General features: G+C 39.5%; 2 protein-coding genes and 1 long non-coding RNA gene across 5 annotated transcripts; all 3 read left to right on the plus strand.

Annotated features, from left to right (window-relative positions):
* The first annotated feature begins 732 nt into the window (after positions 1-732).
* LOC124327550 lies at positions 733-18,243 on the plus strand. Its single transcript, XR_006916177.1, has 3 exons — positions 733-743; positions 1,185-1,186; positions 18,149-18,243. It is a non-coding gene; the product is annotated as an uncharacterized LOC124327550 (long non-coding RNA).
* On the plus strand, positions 846-5,267 carry LOC124327519 (glycerophosphocholine cholinephosphodiesterase ENPP6-like). 3 transcript variants are annotated; one of them, XM_046786484.1, is made up of 10 exons: positions 846-954; positions 2,766-2,904; positions 2,984-3,129; positions 3,325-3,505; positions 3,575-3,710; positions 3,770-3,809; positions 3,885-3,982; positions 4,049-4,213; positions 4,346-4,466; positions 4,526-5,267. In XM_046786484.1, exons 2-10 carry the CDS (start codon positions 2,771-2,773, stop codon positions 4,876-4,878), a joined length of 1,374 nt encoding a protein of 457 aa, XP_046642440.1. In that variant the 5' UTR covers positions 846-954; positions 2,766-2,770; the 3' UTR covers positions 4,879-5,267. The 3 variants fall into 3 exon arrangements, with proteins under 3 accessions (XP_046642440.1, XP_046642438.1, XP_046642441.1); XM_046786482.1 differs by lacking the exon at positions 846-954 and adding an exon at positions 1,636-1,848; XM_046786485.1 differs by lacking the exon at positions 846-954 and adding an exon at positions 2,478-2,706.
* On the plus strand, positions 5,672-6,700 carry LOC124327530 (probable methyltransferase-like protein 24). The gene has a single exon (XM_046786499.1). It carries the CDS (start codon positions 5,775-5,777, stop codon positions 6,693-6,695), a length of 921 nt encoding a protein of 306 aa, XP_046642455.1. The 5' UTR covers positions 5,672-5,774; the 3' UTR covers positions 6,696-6,700.
* Positions 18,244-20,109: the final 1,866 nt, after the last annotated feature.

A 20,109-nucleotide genomic window follows, 5' to 3' on the forward strand; every position in this document is an offset into this window, starting at 1 on the left:
ATTTTTGTCAACACGAATGAAATAAAAAAAATGGCAAGAAGGAAATATTTATCAACATGAGGAAAATACAAAAATCTTGAAAAGGGACCTTTCCCCTGGGGTCAAGTGGGAAATCCTCGAGGAACAATCCCCCTTCCGACCCCACGAAACCTTGTCTTACTCCTCATCTGTGACCACTTCTTTTTTTTAATACTTGGTTTCATCCCAATTTCTGTATTATTTCAAATTGTATTGTTCATCGTGTGACCATGGAAAAGCATTGTAGGACAATGGAGAATACATGTGACTGTACATAGGATCGTAAAAAAAAAAATGGGTGTACAATTGCCTTTTTCTTTTCCTTGAATTTCAGGTAGTCGGTTTGGATAAAATCTGTTTCTTTTTAAACGTCCACATTTTTACATTCCTCTCTTATAGGGACTATATTTTCCGGTCGTGGAGAATGCGATTCTCGGTAAAGTAAATGTACCATCGTTGAACCCGATAGACATTTGACTCTGGAAAGTTCAATTGTATCACATCAAATCTTTTGAGAATTTCGATACATTCATTTCCGGTCTTTATCTAATGTGTTGCAAGAAAAACATGTCGTAAAGGTGAGGAGAAAAAACAACAACATGTGTGCACAGCGATAACCGCAGAACAAAACAATCTCCCCTTTTGCCTTAGATTGAAACATAATTCGACGGAATTTTTTTTCTTTTGTTGAAACATTTTGTAATTTCAAAACAGTAGACATGATAGTAGCTGTGTCATAAAATATGCAATCGCATTGCCCAACTCAGTAGATAAAGATAAACCCACTAAAGACTGTCTACATAAACTGAATGTCAAAGTTGATTTACTCATTTCAGTCAATCACAGCGCTCTAGGAAAGTCTTTATTTGATCGGTGACATTGTGATAGTTAGAAAAATAGTGAGATCTTCCCAACTATTGCTCATCTCCCAGAGAAGTACGAGTTTGTTTTATATTTTCTTCCTTCGTTCTCGTCAACTGTAAAAGTTGTTAAATATTTACAAGAAAATCTATAACGAAGACGGTATGTATACTGTATAAAGTGTTTATATCTGATTTCGAAATCAGCGCTTTCTTCCCAACTTGAGTGTGTACGGTGACGGCGTGCATTCGGATCGAATAACAGCCGCTTTCGTAAATGATCGTGAACGGCATTGATAAGGCGAGTCGTGGTAGTCGGAAGGCGTTCGCTGGTCATACACAAACTTTTCGGCATTTTAAGATAAATTCGATGTTAGCGCCATCTTCAACTCTTAAGAATTCAATACACATAACAAATCTTTAAATCGAACACGTTGGCCTAAACTTTAATTGCCCAAGAGGTCCCGACTTGTGAGATTGTTATTAGATGACTAATGCGATAATCCGGGTGTTTGCACTTATTCCAGCCGAAATCAGGAAACAAAATCTTCCATGAATTTCCTTTAATGTAATTTTGTCAAAGTTTTACGACCTTGAAGAGGATTTTTTTTTTCTTTTTCTCCTTTTCGGAGTTGTCTGCTGTTGTATTTCAAGATGTACCAACGCTTGTTGCGTCTTGGACTACCGGACGTCAGTTTCAACCGGTAATGGTGTGCACACACACCGTCGTTATCCTGCGCGCTCCCGCGGCCACTTCTTTACGTCCGACGCTGCGATAACACATTCCTATCCAGTTTCGAACGAAGCGCCACGCGGTCTGGACGCATCCGTCCCTCAGTCTTGTCTTCCTGTTGTGCTGAAACAGTTGGAATCGTTTAAAATTCAATTACGTGTTCAATTGAAAAAAATCTGTGAGCAACTAAAAGGACGGCGTTGTTAGTAATTGCGAGTTTACTCGCCAACGACTGAGGTAATAATGCCGGTGTAACAATTTTATTCCAAAATGGAAAAAAGGCTTTTTGAGTGAGTTGAGTCATTCGTTATCAGCGTTGAGGTTGAAAATACTTGTGTATTTTCAGAATTGCGCTGGTGCTCGGTAAGAAAGGCAAACACTCGGCCGTGCTTACAACTCTGTTTACTTTTAAAATCCGTAAAAAACGAAATGAGTTTTGGTGGTAATTCACTTGACATACATTTTCTTTAGCCGTCATCCGCTAATTTTATACTTGATGTCACATTTGAGCTGATGGCTGCAAGCGGATGAGGTTTTCCGTGTCAAGTGTCAATATTAGCCGCTTTTAATTTGAGCCACTCGGTTTGGACGGAATGTACGAGGATGACTAGAGCTCTTCTTCGCGCCGCGCTTAGTCAAACATAGCTAAACAAGCCAAACCACCAAGAGCTTTGGCCAGTTATTTTCCTACTTGGCCCGGCGATGCGCTGCTCAACGTATTCGGCACTATTTATAGCTTGAAGGATATGAACGGCCAGCTCCTTTTCACCTTGATAAAACCTCTTTTTCTTCGAGACTTTTACCCTTCGTCTTTCCTAATTTCACGAGCTCTAGAAATGCATATATATATAACCAGTGTCCGTGTCGACTGTGTGATCAATTCTAACCACGACGGCCGGCGCGATTGAATCGGAAATTCGACAGTCCTATTAGTATTTCAGTAGTGGTTTGTCGATTGCTTTTTGTTTTTGGTTTTCTTCGTTTTATTTTTTTGTGATTCCATTTGAGAGATTTATGCTTACTGGCGGATATTTCAGTCCTGTCGAATCCAAAGGGCACGTGAGCCAGCGCTCTATTGTTCTCGTCTCTTTGATTGTATTCAAAATAACTCTAAATAGTCTACACATGCATAATGGCGAGCTCTCTATTTACAGGAAAGATGCAACGAACGCTGTGGTATGCCCTGGCCATTCTTTGTTGTTCGATCGCCAACTCTTTGGGAGCGCCGGACAAGCCAAAACAACAGCCGGCTGCTGCTCATAAAGAAAAACTAGTTGTCATTCTTCTGGACGGGTAAGGTTCACAAATAAGATTCGGCGAATTTCATTTTTTTAAAATCTGATCTGATGTAATTCGACCTTTTCGCCGTCAGCTTTCGGTGGGACTATGTAGAACAGCAGAAAGAAAAGGAGTCCCTTCCTGGTTTCCGTATACTCCACAAAGAGGGCGTTAGAGCTAAATGGGTGAATCCCATTTTCCCGTCGCTCTCTTACGCTAGCTGGACCACTCTCAGTACAGGTGAACAAACATTATACAAATTTCTTTCGATCGCATCATATCGCGTTGCAGTGCAAATCATTTTTAAATTTTTAATCGCTGCGTTGACTCGTATGAAATTATCAAAATACTTGCTCAGTTCAGAGTTCAGTTTCAACATTTTAATTGTGTTATAGTATGAGAGATTAATCAAATCTACAAATAAAAACGATGCAGGATTGTACGCAGAAAATCACAACATTATTGGAAATTACTTCCACGATTCTTATCGAAAGGAAACGTTCGAGCTGTTCAACCGGACTCTTACATCAAATCAACGATGGTGGCAGGATGCGGAACCCATATGGACGACAGCCACGCGCAGGGGTCGTAAAGTGGGCACTTTCCTATGGGCTCGGTAACCGTGTTCGCTATATACAATAACATCCCTTTACTCTTTTTTTTTCTTTCTTTCTATCTTTCTTAGAAGCGACATTCCTGTTCAAGGCATTTTACCACATCAGGCCCAGGGTTTTCAACTCACTAAGGGCGCCGGTATCCTCGGCACTAACCTAGAAAAAACAATCAAGATGCTCCAATCCGAAGATTACGATCTTGTTATGGTATAATCTTTAATTCAAGCGAATTTTTATTGATTTGATTAGCTGAATGATTTCAACAGGTTTACAACGAGCACATTGATAACAAAGGACACCAGTTCGGTTCGTTATATTTCCATCTTAGGCATTTTACTGATTGAAAAACAAATAAAATTTGATTTTGCTATTTTTATTCAGGCCCTACATCTCCAGAGCTAATGCTAGCCGTTCAAGAAGTTGATGCAGAACTGCATAAATTTCTCAAAAAACTAGAAGAAACAAATCTCGACGAAACCGTATATATATAATATTTTTTAGTTTGCGAATTAGACGATAAAACTAAACATTTTTATAATGATTAGGTAAATGTGATGATCGTTTCTGATCACGGTATGACATCAGGGACTCCTCAGTCAAAAGCGGAATACGTCGAAATTGATGACTATTTGAACATGGACGATGTTTCGTACGTCATCGACCGCGCCGCTGTGGCGGCCGTCGCCCCTCTTCCGGGAAAAGCAGATAAGGTAAAAAAAAAAAATCTTTGCTAATACGACGCCGTTTTTCTTTCTTTTTAACGAGGTGGTTTGGCTTTAAACAATTTTTTTTTTTCCAATGCTTCAAATATATTTGGTAAAATTAAAACCATTGATTTTCAGGTATACAAGCAACTGAAACATATGCGCGGTATAGACGTTTACCGTCGGGATGACATACCAGAAGAGTATCACTACAAAAATGGGCGCTACGTTCAAGAAATTCTTGTTTGCGCCAAGCCTGGTAAACATCTAAACCCATTTTAAAAATTTCGTCATAATCAATTTCTTGAACTCCACCAGGCTTTATTATAAGTGGAGCTGACAGTTCGAAACAAATCCCGCGTGATCCTTCCACTCCAAGGCCCATGATTTGGGGTGGCCTTCACGGCTACGACGACAAACATCCGGACATGAGGACCATCTTCATGGCAAAGGGACCATCATTCAAGAAGCATTTCAAAGGCGAACCAATTCATTTGGTGGATATTTATCAAATCTATGCTCACATTCTGGGATTTGAGCCGCAACCGCACAATGGCTCCTGGTCACGCGTTCGATCTTACCTAACCAATAGTGCCTCATTCACCAAAGTCCTCAATTTGAATCCAATCCTCCTCACGGCTCTGCTGATCCTACTGAGATATCTCATTTAAATCTTTACAAACGACAAGAGTCCATTCAGCAGAACAATGTATACCAGTACTATATTCGTTTATCAAAGAGTTAAATATTCTATTTAAGATGATGAAATATCGCGTGAGCAATACTTAACTATAGGTCTGATATCAAAAGGGAAATAATAATGTATACTTAAAAATTCAGTGCCTCGTTTGCATTGGTTGGCCTCACTAAGATCCACACCTTTTTGATAGAAGAAATTGTTGAACTAGTCTGTTTTAAAAATTCATAATGTGAATGTGTATTTTGTGGCCTTTTTTTCACCTGACGCTCCTCGTGATTAACATTTCCTGTAAATGTGCTGGTTTGACCTTGAAAGTATATTTCTTGATTAGCTTATTAATACAACAATATTTGAAAATTTCATGCTCTTTGAATTGGTCCTTATTGGATTAATAGATTAATTATTAAAACAAAAAAAAAAAAAAAAGTAAATGCACCGAGAAATAGCTTACGAATTGAGTGAATATATATATTTTTTATTTCATTTTTGAATTTGATAAAATAAAATGAATTTATTTAACTTTTTTAGATTCTTATTATCCGTATCTATAGCCTAGCCTAACATCTGTTTTGATTACTCACGCCAACTGTGACACAAGTAAAAAACCTTATTCCACTACTCTAGGTTTTATTAGATAATTTTCATATAAATTGTCAAATAAATTGTAATAAAACACGCATGTTTTTTTTTAATGTCAGCTGTACCGTACCAGACGGAACAGTCGCCAACGCGTCATTTTCGTTAGTTGGTCGCTGTTCCTTGAAGAAGAAGGGTTAAGTCAGTTTGTTCTCGTTGTTATATTGTAACTACAACTGAGTTTTCCAAATAAGTATAGACATTTAAATTGTGTTATAGTAATAATTCATTATGAAACATAGTATGATTCGTATCAAAAGGATTTGGGTTGTTTCATTGATCCTCGTCATTACTATATTAATATCTTTAATGTTCAGTAACACTATACAAAACGCAAAAATGGTCGCTTACGTGAAAAATGGTCTGCTGACGACATTCATCAATTCCAAGAGTCCTGCTCCGGTAGAGAGCCAATTCAATTTTCCAAATTGGGAAAATCTAGACACAGCGACGGATACGCAGATCATGAACTACTTCGTGTGGAAAAACCGCTCATCCTGTCAATTGGCTCATGACTTTGGTGGGACCATGATGAATAATCCATCGGGATTGGACGGACAAAAAACCATTTGCATCGATCCGATTATCACCCCGCGTGGTTATGAATGTCTGATTTACTCATTTGGTATAAACAATGAATGGTCATTCGACGAAAACATGGAACGCTACGGCTGCGAAGTTTACTCGTTTGATCCTTCAATGGGAGCAGAAGATCACGACCACAGTGCGAAGATTCATTTCTACAGCTGGGGACTTGGTAATCGGGATGAAATAACTGATAACCATTGGAAAGTCTTCTCGCTTTCGAGCATCTACAAAAATCTGACGGCGAAACACGGCGCTAAAATCATTGATTACCTGAAAATTGACATCGAATTCGCCGAATGGGACGTCCTTCCACAAATCATGGAATCCGGTATGCTGGCTAAAGTGCGGCAGCTGGGTGTTGAGATTCACCTGCCGGATGATGAGCCAATCGAAAACTACCGCGCAAAAGCCAAAATTTTGCGATCTCTCGAGCTGATGGGCATGGTTCGCTTTGATTCCAAGTACAACCCATGGTACAAGGGCGACTTTGTACAACTGAAACTTCAGGGATCTTTTGGGTACGAGATCGCTTGGTACAACAGCAAACTACTGCACGTTTCCTGATAACATGTCACGCTGTCTTGATTGTGACTTTTCAAATAATAAAAGTTCTCTATGATGTTCTTTTGTTTTTACATTATAATATTGGGGCATGTATTTTCTTCCGCTCGTTAATTTTCAGCCACTCGTGTTAAATCTTTATCATGATAAGACCATTATGCTATATTCTGGTTGGATCACTTACACTACATCACGTCCAGCTATTTAAGGCTTGAAAGCGTTTAACCGTTACCGCTAAATCACACTAGAAACCGCCACTCCATTCAAATGAATGTTCTGTACGTAGACGGTATTAGACTATTTCAATTTCTTCATCGGCTTTTAAGGAATGGCAACTTCTTGAAAACCTTGTTACATAATTTAAACCATTGATAACGAAAAAATTGACCAGCTGTATTAAAAGGCTACATGCAGAAGGTCAAATAATATTCCTCGTGATTTCTGAGAAATTCGGGGTTGTGGTATCATATGGCCTTTTTCATACGCGTACTGCTATCAGTGACTATCAGTATTTAGTACATTGCTTTTTGTTTTATGAAGATATTTTATACTATATGATCTGTGTCAAAATTCTTCAGTTTCATTCGTTGTTGCGCTTTTATTCTATATTGGTGAGTTTAGAGCTTTTTAAAGTTGAAGGTATCCGCATAGCAAAAAATCGAACTACTTGTCGACTAGTACGCACCGTAGCGGGGGTTTGCGGGACTGTTGTGTGTCCAATCCGACCTTTTTGATCGTCAGCTACCTGCGTTAGCAAGGTACCCGAAGGGTTGTTTGCTATTTTTTTTTTCATAAAAAACTAGATTCATTCATAAAAAACAATAACTTGTTGTTTCTTAATGCCAAATGACAAAAAATTGGAAATGGCTTACTAATGGCGCAATCGAAATCCACAGATCTCTATGCAGACTAATCATTATTCCGAAATCGAAGTGGCGCTTTTTGCACTTATACGTATCCTTCAACAATTAAAATTATTTTTTGTATTTTCGCTTGATTAGCCATCTAGTGACAATCGCCAAAACTATAGCCATCTAGTGGGCAATCTAGTACAAAAAAAAACAAACCCATACCAGCAAAATAAAAACGTGATTAGAAACCCTTCAGAACACGTGACTAGCCTACCAATAAAGAAGGTCTATAGACAAATCACACCTACCGCCAAACAAAAGTTATCGGCCTTCATTTTAGACCGTAGGAAATGCTATACATTACCTACCTACGAAATTGGTATAGTGTACCAATTTCGTCCGCTTTTAACCATGGCCTACTTTACTAACCGCCACAAGGCATAGATCTCCCCTGTAGTTAAAAGAAAGTCGATTTTCCCAACCACCCTCAGTAGCCGGAGGGCTTTCCTGCACCCGTGGCCATCTTTGCAAGTTGCATGGAACTGTGGAAATCCCTTATGTGAATCCACCGCTATACCCACTAGGCTACCAATCGCTTACCTCCATCCTTCTTTTTTAAGGAATTTTTTTTTTTTCGATTTCCACAGTTCCATGCAACTTGCAAAGATGGCCACGGGTGCAGGAAAGCCCTCCGGCTACTGAGGATGGTTGAGAGAATCGACTTTCTTTTAACTACAGGGGAGATCTATGCCTTGTGGCCGTTAGTAAAGTAGGTCATGCTTTTAACACAACATAGTCAACAAGTCTCAGGTCAACCCTTGGACTTACTTAGCGGTCGCCTGTTAGGTCCGGGGATGGATCTGAGCCGTTTGCCTTTACTATTGTTAATCGAGTTTCCAATCGATTTATGAGGCAGCTGTCAACAACCAGGGCAGCCATGCAAATTTATTCCTTCGTCATTTTTCTTTTTACATTTGTGATTTTTTGCAGAAAAATAGCTAAGATTAGGTGGTGTAGACAGTTAGAAAAAATTGGTAGAAGGGATGTACGAAAAAGTGGCTTAAAATTCGTATCATGCATGAGGGGAATGAGAACTGAGTTGGCGCGAGCCTCTCGGATGGGAAATTTAAATTTTTAATAAACTTTAAAGAAATCAAATGGCAAAGTTTGGAGGGATGGGTGCCGTGTGGAGTCATCACAAACAGCAGACCCGGAATTTACCCGCCGGTGGTGATCTACAGCGTTCGTATTGGAACCCGCTTCCAGCAACCACTTGATCAACTTAAAATCATTGAGGTTTCCCACGTAGGCTTCACACGCTTTCATCAGTAGGTTTGGTTTTTGATTTGTCCACTGGTTCTCATAGTTTTTGATATAAGTTTGTAGCTGACTCCTCAATTGGCTACTCTGATTCTCCGAATTCGGAATTGACACAAGCGATTGGAGAATAACCAAAATCAGTTTTGAAATCTCCTTCAACTTGACGGCTTTTGATTTTATCTTAAGGTCTGAATGGATTTCTCGGGATTTCTGTCATTTGTTCGTTTGGTGCGTGATCGCGAACTTTTACTTGGTACGCGCAACTGAAGTCCAGGGAAGTCATTAAGTTGTCAAAAGTCAATAATGTGTCGGGATCGGATATATCCAATTGAATGAGTTGTGAGCAGGTAAAGATTCTGGAGAATTTGGTGAACGTTGAGTGAACGATGTCTTGGGACTCCGTTGGGTCGCGAACTAGTTCATATAGAAACTCTGCAGTCCCAAAGATCTCAAAAAGGAAGAGGGCTATAACAAAAGCTTCAGGACGAGTCAATTCGCGTATTTCCCAGTCTTGAAGAGCGAATTGGAACAAATGATATACGGCAAGGCTATTGGGGAAGCAGTAATTCTTCCGTGATATACGTTGAAACATTAAAAAGGCTTGCGTGCTCCACTGCAATTGCTCCTTTGGAAATAAATGGAACAATTCTTCAAACGTTTGGAATTCACGACTGTGCTTGAAAGCGAGTCTCTCCCATTCAGATGGGGGAAAATTGTTCCTCTGTGGTTATGGTTATGGTTATTCAATTTCTATAGCGCACTTTCCAACTGAATGTTCAAATGACGCTGGTTAGTTTCCAATTTGGAAGATGTGATTAAACACATCATAGTATATTTAACTGATATTCTGTAAAGCGTTTTTTTCCCTCAAAACTGTTGCCCGCTCCCAACAGTTCCAGGCGTGTTTTCTGAAATCAGGATCGCCACGAAACACATGCATGACTCCATCGAGCTCCAATTCTTCAATCCGCTGCTGTGTATAAAAGATTTTTAGTTCTTTCAACGATGAGTTCTCATAGGATATGGCATCCACTCCTTTTTTGACCAAATGATTCAAGTTTTCGTTTTCTACATCAGGCAGATCCATCTTATTTTTCTTATGGGGATTATCATGTTCATCACATTCTGGCAACCGCAATATCAGCTCTGAAGAAGTCTTCGGGGACGTGTGGGAGGTAATCGTCTAAAATCATTGAAAGGGAACGATTTATATTTTAATTTTAATGTGATTTTAATAAGATATTACCCCAGTTAAAATTCATATTTAATGGAGTTTTAGGGAAAGAGTTCGCCTTTGCCCTCCGTGCTACACGGTTAACGTTTTCTATAATTGGCAGCTGACGAAACGGGTTTATTTCAAAATTTCATGAAAAAATAGGCTCCACCACTTGCGCGGTGGAAGCGTACACATTGGTTTTTACTTCTTTCTTTACTCTGCTTTAATTTCCGCATCCAGGGACTTGTATACCTTGGCTTTACATGTATGGGCATTTTCCCGAATAAGAACGCCCCACCCTTTTGCAAAACCGTTGCACGGCACCAGTCTTTTCCAGACCGGCACGTACAACGCCAAGAGACGGATACATTTTTGTAGGTGGCTTTTTTCCTGAAAGGTCGGCCAAGTCCATCAAATAGCGTCGGTGCTTGCCTATGCAAAATAGGTTTAGGTTTGGTTAGCTGATGCATGGAAGATAGCTACTTACTTCCTAAGAGCATCAGGTAAAATCTGCCACTTATAGACTTCAGTGTCATCTTCGTTGTCGCTGTCGTCTGATTCGTCGGCTGTTGCAAGTATGGAGGGTTGGCCAGCTGTTCCCTGACGGAGCTCCACTGTTTCTTCACGTGCAGGAACAGGAAGGGAAAAATCTTGAGCTCCAATCTGCAAGATGTATTTCATCAGCTGGACTTATCGTGACTTGGTGAGTTATTGTGACTTGAGCTAGAGAAGTTACTAAGACTTCTATTGGAGACACAGCCATTTGGGGTGTTGGACGAATAACTTCATCGAGTGGTGTTGATGCCACAATGCGTACACCAATCATGGGTGCATTTACCAACAGTTGCTGTGGTTTAGTTGTTGCCTTCTTGGGTCTTGGCTCTGGTTTCTTGGCAGGAGCTTTACGTTTTCGGCTCACAGGTGACTTAACTCCATGTTTTTTTGCATAACACAAAACACACTCAAAATCTAAAACTTCGTTGTTCTTTTTTAGCCAAACGTACTCCCGAGGAGATAACTTTTCAGGCAGGCACACTCTATGAACAAGCTCCTTGCAGGAGCAACAAACAACGATTTGAAAATTTCTCCCCTTAGAAAATCTTTCTTACAAGTAAAGCATAATACTTGCAAATTGCAGTACTGCAACTTTAAATTTTCCAAAAATTAACAGATCACGTGCCTGATGAGGAGGTTACTGAGGAGCTTCTTCAGAAATCATAGATGCATCTACGGTTTCTCGATCTGACTCCAGGTCAGCAAGTGGCAGGACGAAAGAAGCTAATGGTGGCACGAACTGCGAATCCATCAGTTGATCCGCCTGCCCTCCTTCTTGGATTGGTTGAACCAGTGTAGCTGTAGCTGACATTTCAACATCTGATTCTGATGGCTGGCGGACAACCACTATTTGAGGCACGTTTTGTGTAACTGTTACCACCAAACAGGGCTTGCTCGGATCGACTACTTCTTCTCCTTGCATTTCAACCTGTTGTTCTTTCTTACTTCTTCAGACGGCATTTTTCTTGAGTACCCGGACGGATAGGAATAGGATTTTCGGACAATTTCGTACCCAAGTCAGCTTCTTGGTCGTCCAAGGCCATTACTGCTCTCAAGGAATCTTCACCCTCAATCAAAACGATTGCCGCATCTTAAACTGTGAATGCCGAAGCTTCAAGTGAAGCCATCGCAGAATGTGTTGTGAATGCCGAAGATTCATTTAATGTTTTTAAAGCTTCAGTGGATGCTAGCGTTTGATGCATTTTCGCTTTCCTCTCAGTGTCCAGACTAGGGGGATCTTGGCGTGGTTTTCTGGAAGCCATTACTGCTGGGGATTAACCTATAAATCAAATTGGTAAATATCAGAACACAGTTACATTACACAACGATTATCTAATATTTAGCAACACCCTTTAAGTCTGACTGTTTTCCAAAAACTCAAGACGTCAAGAGAAAAAATAAGAATTCACTTACTAGTTACTTGTCGTTCTATTCACCAACACTTATCATGAACAAAAAAAAAAGAAAAAAAGGAAGGGAAAAAAACTGCACACACAAAACGCTGTGTTGCGCAATTTTAAATTTTGTTAACTTATTTGGTATCATTTTTGTGCTTGACAATGTCTTGTAGATGTAATGTTGTTTCGTTTCCCCGCCACAAAAACAAAACAAAATGTAAATTCCAATCTCACACACAAAAAAACAAGGTCATGTAGCCCATTTTTGAAATAAAAATAAGGTGTCGTAATGAATATCCATGCTGCAATGATTACTGAGGAGGAAACAAAAACCCGCTTACAAATCCTTTGCGTGTTGTGTAAATAAATTATTTTGAGTCCTTTTTGTTTTGCCAAAAGTTTTTCCTCGTCATATTTCTTTTTCCCCTGACCAAAACTTTAATCGTGCGACGTTTTATCTCGAATCGTTATCTTTGTAAGATTGAATTACTAATGTTTGTGAACATTATCTGAGAATGATCAAAGTGAAAATCAATAAACTCCCCACTGCAGCAGCATTGATGTTGACGGAAAAAAACTGTGGGCGTGATGGCACAGTCAGTCTACCACTACCTTTTATACACCATCTCGCCATATTATCTAATAGAGGTGGTACGGAAGCCCCAATATTGATAGTTTCTAAATGGCCGGGGTCCAAAGTTTGTTGGTCCATTCTACTTTGCAAGTGTTAATGACATACCGATAGGTATATACAGGTTGCCGAATCATCCAAATCCATTTTGGCGATAGTTTTACGAAGAAAATCAAGCGCCTAAATTTGGTCATCTGCTAGAGAGAAGCCATGAGTCCCAGTGTAGCTATAATTGTTATCTGCTTGGACCGCTTGGTACTTGCAACTTTACTGCTTTTACGCTTGAATTTGGTAAACTTCCTACTCATGTGATGAGCTCGGCCTTGCAGGTAAGATCATTTTAAGCTCATTTTCGTAAGAATTTTTGCGTAGCAAATCTATTTCTCGATTATGTAATCTATTCTCACGCAGTAATGTTTTTTATTGTAAGATGTTCGAATTACAAATGCAAGGGCATACCTTATTGTTAGAAATAATAATAGGGTACTTTTTGAAATTGAAAACCGAGACATTTTTTTGAGATTTGGGAAATTTATTGGTTGTCTGGTGTCTGGTCGTCCATTATTTCTTTCTAACAAAAATCACAACACATTACTGCGCAATATTCGTTTTTCAAATTTTCAAATTTCAGAATTGCTGTCCCGTGTTTCTCTTCTATTAAATGAGTGTATGTGTATTCGAATATTTAGTATTGGATTTCTGATAATGGTGAGAGTCATTTCGGCCTAACCATTTCGGCTAACCATTTCGGCCTACCATTTCGGCCGGCCTAAATGACTTTTTTTAAAATGGTCATTTCGGCCCCTCCAAAAAAATTATTGACCATTTCGGCCACAATTTTTACCATTTCGGCCAAACTATCTGATTTTGAAATGATGTGATTTTTTTAAATGGTTTCCAGGTCGTGTTGATGCTTTAGTCGAAGCTGATACAGAGATCCCTACTGCTGTTGGACGTGGTCGTGGTCGTGTTGGAGGTAGGAAATATTTCGTCTTGCAATAACCACAATTAAATTATGTGATTTTTTTAAATTGTTTCCAGGTCGTGTTGATGCTTTAGTCGAAGTTGATAAAGAGATCCCTACTGTTGTCGGTCGTGGCCGTGGTCGTTGCCGTGACCGTGTTGATGCTGTTGAAAAGCTTGATACTCGATCAAAGCGATTCAGATTGGATTTGCGTTATGCGTTATCTAGTTCTGGAAACGATTCTGGTGTGGTGCCATTGGCTTACAATACAATTTCAACGGTTTTTCAAGAGATCCAACCAACTGTCAACATCAACATAGTCATAACGCCAGAGTTTTTTGGGGTCACACGATGGATATGGACAAAACAAGCCCGTTTCTAATTCCAAATCCACTTGTGGAACCTTATTTGTTGCTACCTAGCCCGACTCCATTCCCAGATATTCCAAATTGGGAAATAATAAAAAATGGGTCAACAAAGTAATGCAGTTGCTATAATTGAAATAAAATAATGTTTAATTCAAAATATTGATTATAGGGGAAAAGACTTGCTGGTTGATGGTATCGGGTTTTCTTATACAAAAAAAGGAAATCCAAGACGCGATGGAACAGTTATTTGGCGATGCACGATACGTCCAAAGATTAACCCATGCAAAGGAATGGTATCTTATAATAACAACAGTTACACGCTTTTTGTGTGTCATACTTGTACGGAAAGGAAGGGAATTGCTGTTAAGGCAGCTGTCACGGCTTCAGCTAAAGAAAAAGCGTTGAACGCCGTTTACGAATCTGCCATGCAAATTTTGGAGCCAATATTAGTTGACCAGTTAGAGAAAAAAGGTGGTGGAGTGCAGCTTCCCAATCCCAATTTAGTCGTACGATCAATGAATCTAGCGAGACAGTCTGTTCGCCCTGGGTCCACGACTAATATGATTCGTCATCTTCGAAATGTCCACAAAAAGGACCTTGACTGTGCATCCGGAAAAAGTATTTCATTCCTTTGTTTTTGCGTTTAACTTTTTTAAATAATTTTATTTTTAGAATCGTCGGGCCAAAAAAGACAACAACGTGTTGCCACGAAAGAGAATCTCCGCTTAGATCGCCTGTTTGCCATTTTGGTGTGTGCCGATTACCAACCTTTCTGGATGAGTGACAGCGTGGCTTTTCGCAACTTCGCCCGTGCGTTGGATGCGTCATGGACACCTCCTTCCAGAACTGCAGTCAGTGAATGCCTAGTTCCGGCGCTGGCCAAAGAAGTTGAAGAAAGACTGATTGATCTTCTGAAGAAAGTTGACGACATATCTCTCACGACTGATGCCTGGACTTCTAAGGCGACTGAAAATTTTGAAGCACTCACGGGCCATTTCATCGACGAAGATTTCAAATTCCAGTCAGTGACCATAGGCATTAAACAACTACTGGATAAACAGCCGCAAGCCATGCGCAATTAATTCAGAATCTGCTTTCCCAACACGAGGGATTGATTGAAAAAGTACGATGCCCTACAAGTGACTTTGCCAGTGTGATGAAGTTATCTGCTTAATTGCTCAACTTTGAATGGTTTGGCTGTTTTCCACATACTGTAAATTTAGTCGTTAAAGACGGTTTGAAGATTTCACAATGCACCGCTCTGTTATCCAACATTCGTACAACTGTTTCATATTTTAAGCGGAGCAGCAAAGCCATGTCGAGACTACATGATGTGCAGTGGTAATTGAATCTTCCTCTAAATCGCCTCATACGCGATTGTGAGACTCGCTGGCCTTCAACTTACGATATGATTGTCCGTTACATTGAGCAATTTTCAGCAATCCAGCTTGTTTGTAGTGAAGAAGCCTTTCTCCACCCAACCTTGTCTGCAATGGATCTACAGGAACTCAAGAAGCTTAGAGATTTGCTGAAACCTTTTGCTTAAATAACTACACTGATGTCGTCGGAGAAGAACGTGACTGCCTCTTCGGTGAGCTTGATTTAAATAGTTGTCATCGCATGTTTCGAATGTTGACTATTTTGTTTCTTTTTTTTCTCGTCATAGGTAATTTACTACGCAAACCAGCTGATGAAAGCTACGGCTTTTGGAAACTTGACATCATCAGCTTACCCGGTTTCGGCAGCAGTTGCTGCTGCGATGCGTGCGTCAATGATCTCCAGAAAGTTTGACCATTACCAATTCAGCCGTGTTTTACGAATGTGCAAAATATTAGATCCGCGTTTTAAAACTCATACTTTTCCAAATGCAATCACCATCAACGAGGCGAAGCACGCCCTTTACGAGGCTGTGGCAACCGTTCATCCAGAAGAAGAAGAGACGGTCGCTTATGAAGTTAAGGGTTCGCTTTTTGACGACTTTGATTGGGCTGTCTGCATTTCAAAAGTCACATCTCACGCACAAACTGCTTCGCGGAATTATGTTGACAACTTTTTCGCAGAACCAACACTTGGCCATCAACTTGATCCATTAGATTGGTGGAAGAAGAGACGGGATAGATATCCACGTTTGGTAGTCCTCGTGCGCAGATACCTTTGCATCATCACGAATTCCGTACCATGTGAACGTATATTCAGCAAGATGGGTCTAGTTGTAACCGATCGAAGAACACATTCAACTGCCGAAAAGGCTGCATTGGTTGGCGTTGTAGCTTCAAACCTCAAACTGCTTGAAACTAATTGATTCACTTTGTGTTTTACATTTCACATTTCATATTTTTGGCAACGTTCTACCCGCTACTCGTTACCCGGGTGTTCACTCGGGTAGGGGCGTATACAACCCAAGTTGGTCGAGTGGGTGCTTTATTGACAGCACCAATTTGTTGTTGAACCAATGTTATGGATGACCAACTCGGCATTGCCATTCCGCGTGCTCATAAATAAATTTTTGCCATCTCATATTAATCTGGTAAGTTTCATTTATTAGAAAACTATTGTTTTTTTTTTTTCTTTTTTGTGTTAATTTTATCACAGTAACTGATATGTCAACGTCTTCAAACTTGTATTGTTGTTGATTTGAAAGGTGAATATCGAGGCACAATCGCAATTACTTCCCTAAAAAAACCAACATTGCTTATGCTACATTTTTGGTATGTAAACGTTTTTCGTAATTAACTTAACGTTTAGAACAGTACAATGTTGAATTCTTTTTTACCGTTTCCAGGCATTGAAAATGGCTGCAGTTAGCATGTTGGCCAACGTGACACATTTTGACGATTCGGTTCTTGGTGGTCAAGAGACAAGTGTGTATTTCTGGGGTTCTACACGTGATCGCAGTTTGTATTTGACGATGGAGTTGTACCTGGAATCCATCAGGCAACATTTGGAATCGAAAGCTTTACCCATTCATCTAAGTTACCTTGAAAGTTATACCAGATGTTTTGTGCACTCATCAATCATCGTGAGCATAGAGCAACAGTACGTGAATTGAAGTTAAACCATACTGGAATGCTTGAAGTCTTCTGTGTTGATTCCGGGAAAACACCATTTTTTCTCTTGACGTCTTCTTTGTCTCTGCAGTTTTCCCTCACTTAATTTTGGATTTGGCTTGGGCTATGAGCCAGAATTGCGGAATTCTGCAAGTGGAGAAAAAACTGGCCGTCACACCCTTTTGAAATCTTGTTATATTGAAATCGGCGTCCTTTTCTTTCATTCCTTTTTCCTCTTTGTTCATGGGCTGCACGGAAAACTTTGTAATATGTAAATTTCAAAATAAAATATTGGGTAGACAATCAGGCATAAACTTTTTTCGTCGCTTTCGTCTGTAGTCAGGAAGAGAAAGGAAGAGGCGTAGAGGAAAGCGAATGATGAACGCTCCTGCTCCTCTTGCAATAGTCTTATTACCTATCAACGATTTTGGTTCTTTTCTTTGCCGATGTCCTTAACTTGTGCAGTCGTAGCTCAAGTTTGATCCGTGTCTCTTGTTTTTTATTTTGCATACGATCACTACTTTACTTTTCCCTTTCGACGTGGAAAGAAAAATAGACGGACTCCGTAACCTACGGAACGTTAATGCTTACTAAATTGGTTTTCCATTTTTTCTTTTTAAGTTTTTGCTATTATGTTACGATTCACTGAAGTAAAGAATTTCATGTGATAATTTCATCGAGTCATATTGTGGCTTTATTTATTATTTTATTATGACATCTCTATTTTTCCCAATTTTGAATGCTTTTTTTTCACTTCCGGCACGAGAGCCCTCGACGACTTCTTCATCTCTCCCTTGCGTTTCATAAGCCAACAGCAAAGCGGCAAACGGCAAAGCCAACATCCAGCAGTGGTATCTTCTACTACAGGCCACTCATTACAGTAACTCCAATTGCCATTTATCTTTGCCCACCGGAAATCTTCTTCGTTCTCTCACGTGATATTGTCTTACATGGTTAATTTGTCCAACGTTTTCCAAAAATTGAATTTTCCTTCCCCCCCTCCCCATCTACGGGGGGAAGTCCAGTTTGTTGTCGCATCATTTTTTCTTGTAGCCTATAGAAATTGCGATTTAACACTTTTACAATGTTTATAGCCAATCTTACCAGAATATACAGTCATCCGTGAAAGTGTCTTGAACAGGCGAATGGCTCTCTATGTTTTAAGTTTAATTTGACGGAAGGGATACTACGGTGCCTACCGTAACCCCAGAATTTTACGCCTTTTTCTCTTTTTCTTTTCACTCTTCTATTTCTTTAAATATGAAGGGAAAAAAGAAAAAGGCGTAAAAATACTGGGGGTATGGTAGGCATTATTTTATTATTGTTTATTCTAACTAGGCGAGTGTTCACTGCGGCAATAAACCGGCTTGTGTAAAGGCATATCTGGCCCCTTTGCTGGTTGAGTTGAAAACATTAGAGACTTATACCAAGAAAATTATAGTCATCGAGACTTATATTTTGTGTGATGCCCCAGCCCAGAGTTTGGTCAAAGTAATTTAGGGTCACACAGGATAAGGTGCATGCGAAAGATGTGTTCAACACCTGAAGAAAATTTGTGGACGAATGACATTCCTTACACTAATGGGAAACTTCGTACTGACAAGTCCTTCCGTAAAAAACAGACCAATTTCACAATCATTCCCGAATGATGACAGCCCATTTACTCAACTACAACTCAATATGGTGTACACGTTCCCCTTGGACTACATTCACAGGGGTTGCCTGTGCGTTATGAATAATATTCTTCAAAAATGGAGGGACTACTTCTTTTCCAAAGAAAACGTTCTTGCTTTGAATAAGCGGATGGGACATTTCAAATCAAGCTTTCCTGACTTTCCTGACTTTCAAAGGAAGGGAAGATTATTAGAAGATGTTCACTATTGGAGGGCCGCTGAGTTACGCTCTTTTTACTTTACAGTGGTCGAGCTGCACTGAAGGGAATCATAACAGAAGAATTATGTGACCACTTTAATACAGCTATAAGAATTTTGGCTTCACCAAACTCTATTCGGGATTTCATCAAGTATGCAGGCGAGTGTCTCTGTAACTTCGTTCACAAATTTGGTCGTAATTATTGGGAGGAATATCTTGTATACAACGTGCCCTCAGTTATGCATATCGCATAGGATGTTTTACGACATGGTTGTCTAGATGAAATCAGCACATTTCCGTTCAAAAATTATTTTGGTAAAATCAAACGGCTTCTTCGTGGAACCAAACGTCTGTGAGCCCAACTGAAGAAGCGTCTGTCCGAAATTACAAAAATTGGAACGACACCGAGCTCATAAGATATTTTGAATAAATATTATATACAATGTATCTTTTTCTCGTTTATATCATATTTCATTCTCTTTAAAACATTATATTGTTTGATCATTTCAGATTTAAGAATCCAAATGTCATGCCATTGGAAAGACTTTGTGTGCAATCCGAAGCGAATTCTTTTTTAATCATTCAAGATTCCAATAATAGCAACAAAGTTCAAGTTGTCAAGGTGACTAAAATCAGTCCTGGTCGCGTAGATGGGCTGGAATTATTACTTTTGATGAAGCAAGGTGGCGATGAAGGGGACAAATATGATGCATTTTCCGAACCACTTCCTTCTTCCAAGCTAGGTAGCGCGTACTTCAACCTTCGTATTTCTAATTATGGAACTATTCAGACTATCGGTACAGCCACAACACTAAATATATGTTTAAAAATATATATTGGATGTCTTGAGTGTATGCATTTACATTGTGGCAGACCCGGAATTTGTTTCGGGGAAGAGTAAAAAAGTTGGCCGACAGCAGACTTCAATTCTTGTGTAAAATGCGTGTTGTTTCCATTTAATCAAGATGAAAGGGAAGATAGACAATACGCTTATCTATATAATTACTTGCTCGTCTTACCAATTTTGCATTGCTGATGTTAATTTATGATACATACCGTCACCGGCCCTGATGCGCAATTTTTCTCGAAAATAAAGTTTTGTTTACTCGTCTCCGCTTTTAAGTTACAAGAATCAATTATTCAATAATTATTCAAATTATATTAGTTGTTATATGATGTGATTGATGTATTTTTAT

This window comes from Daphnia pulicaria, chromosome 2, assembly GCF_021234035.1.
Source record: "Daphnia pulicaria isolate SC F1-1A chromosome 2, SC_F0-13Bv2, whole genome shotgun sequence".
Lineage (NCBI taxonomy): Eukaryota > Metazoa > Arthropoda > Branchiopoda > Diplostraca > Daphniidae > Daphnia > Daphnia pulicaria.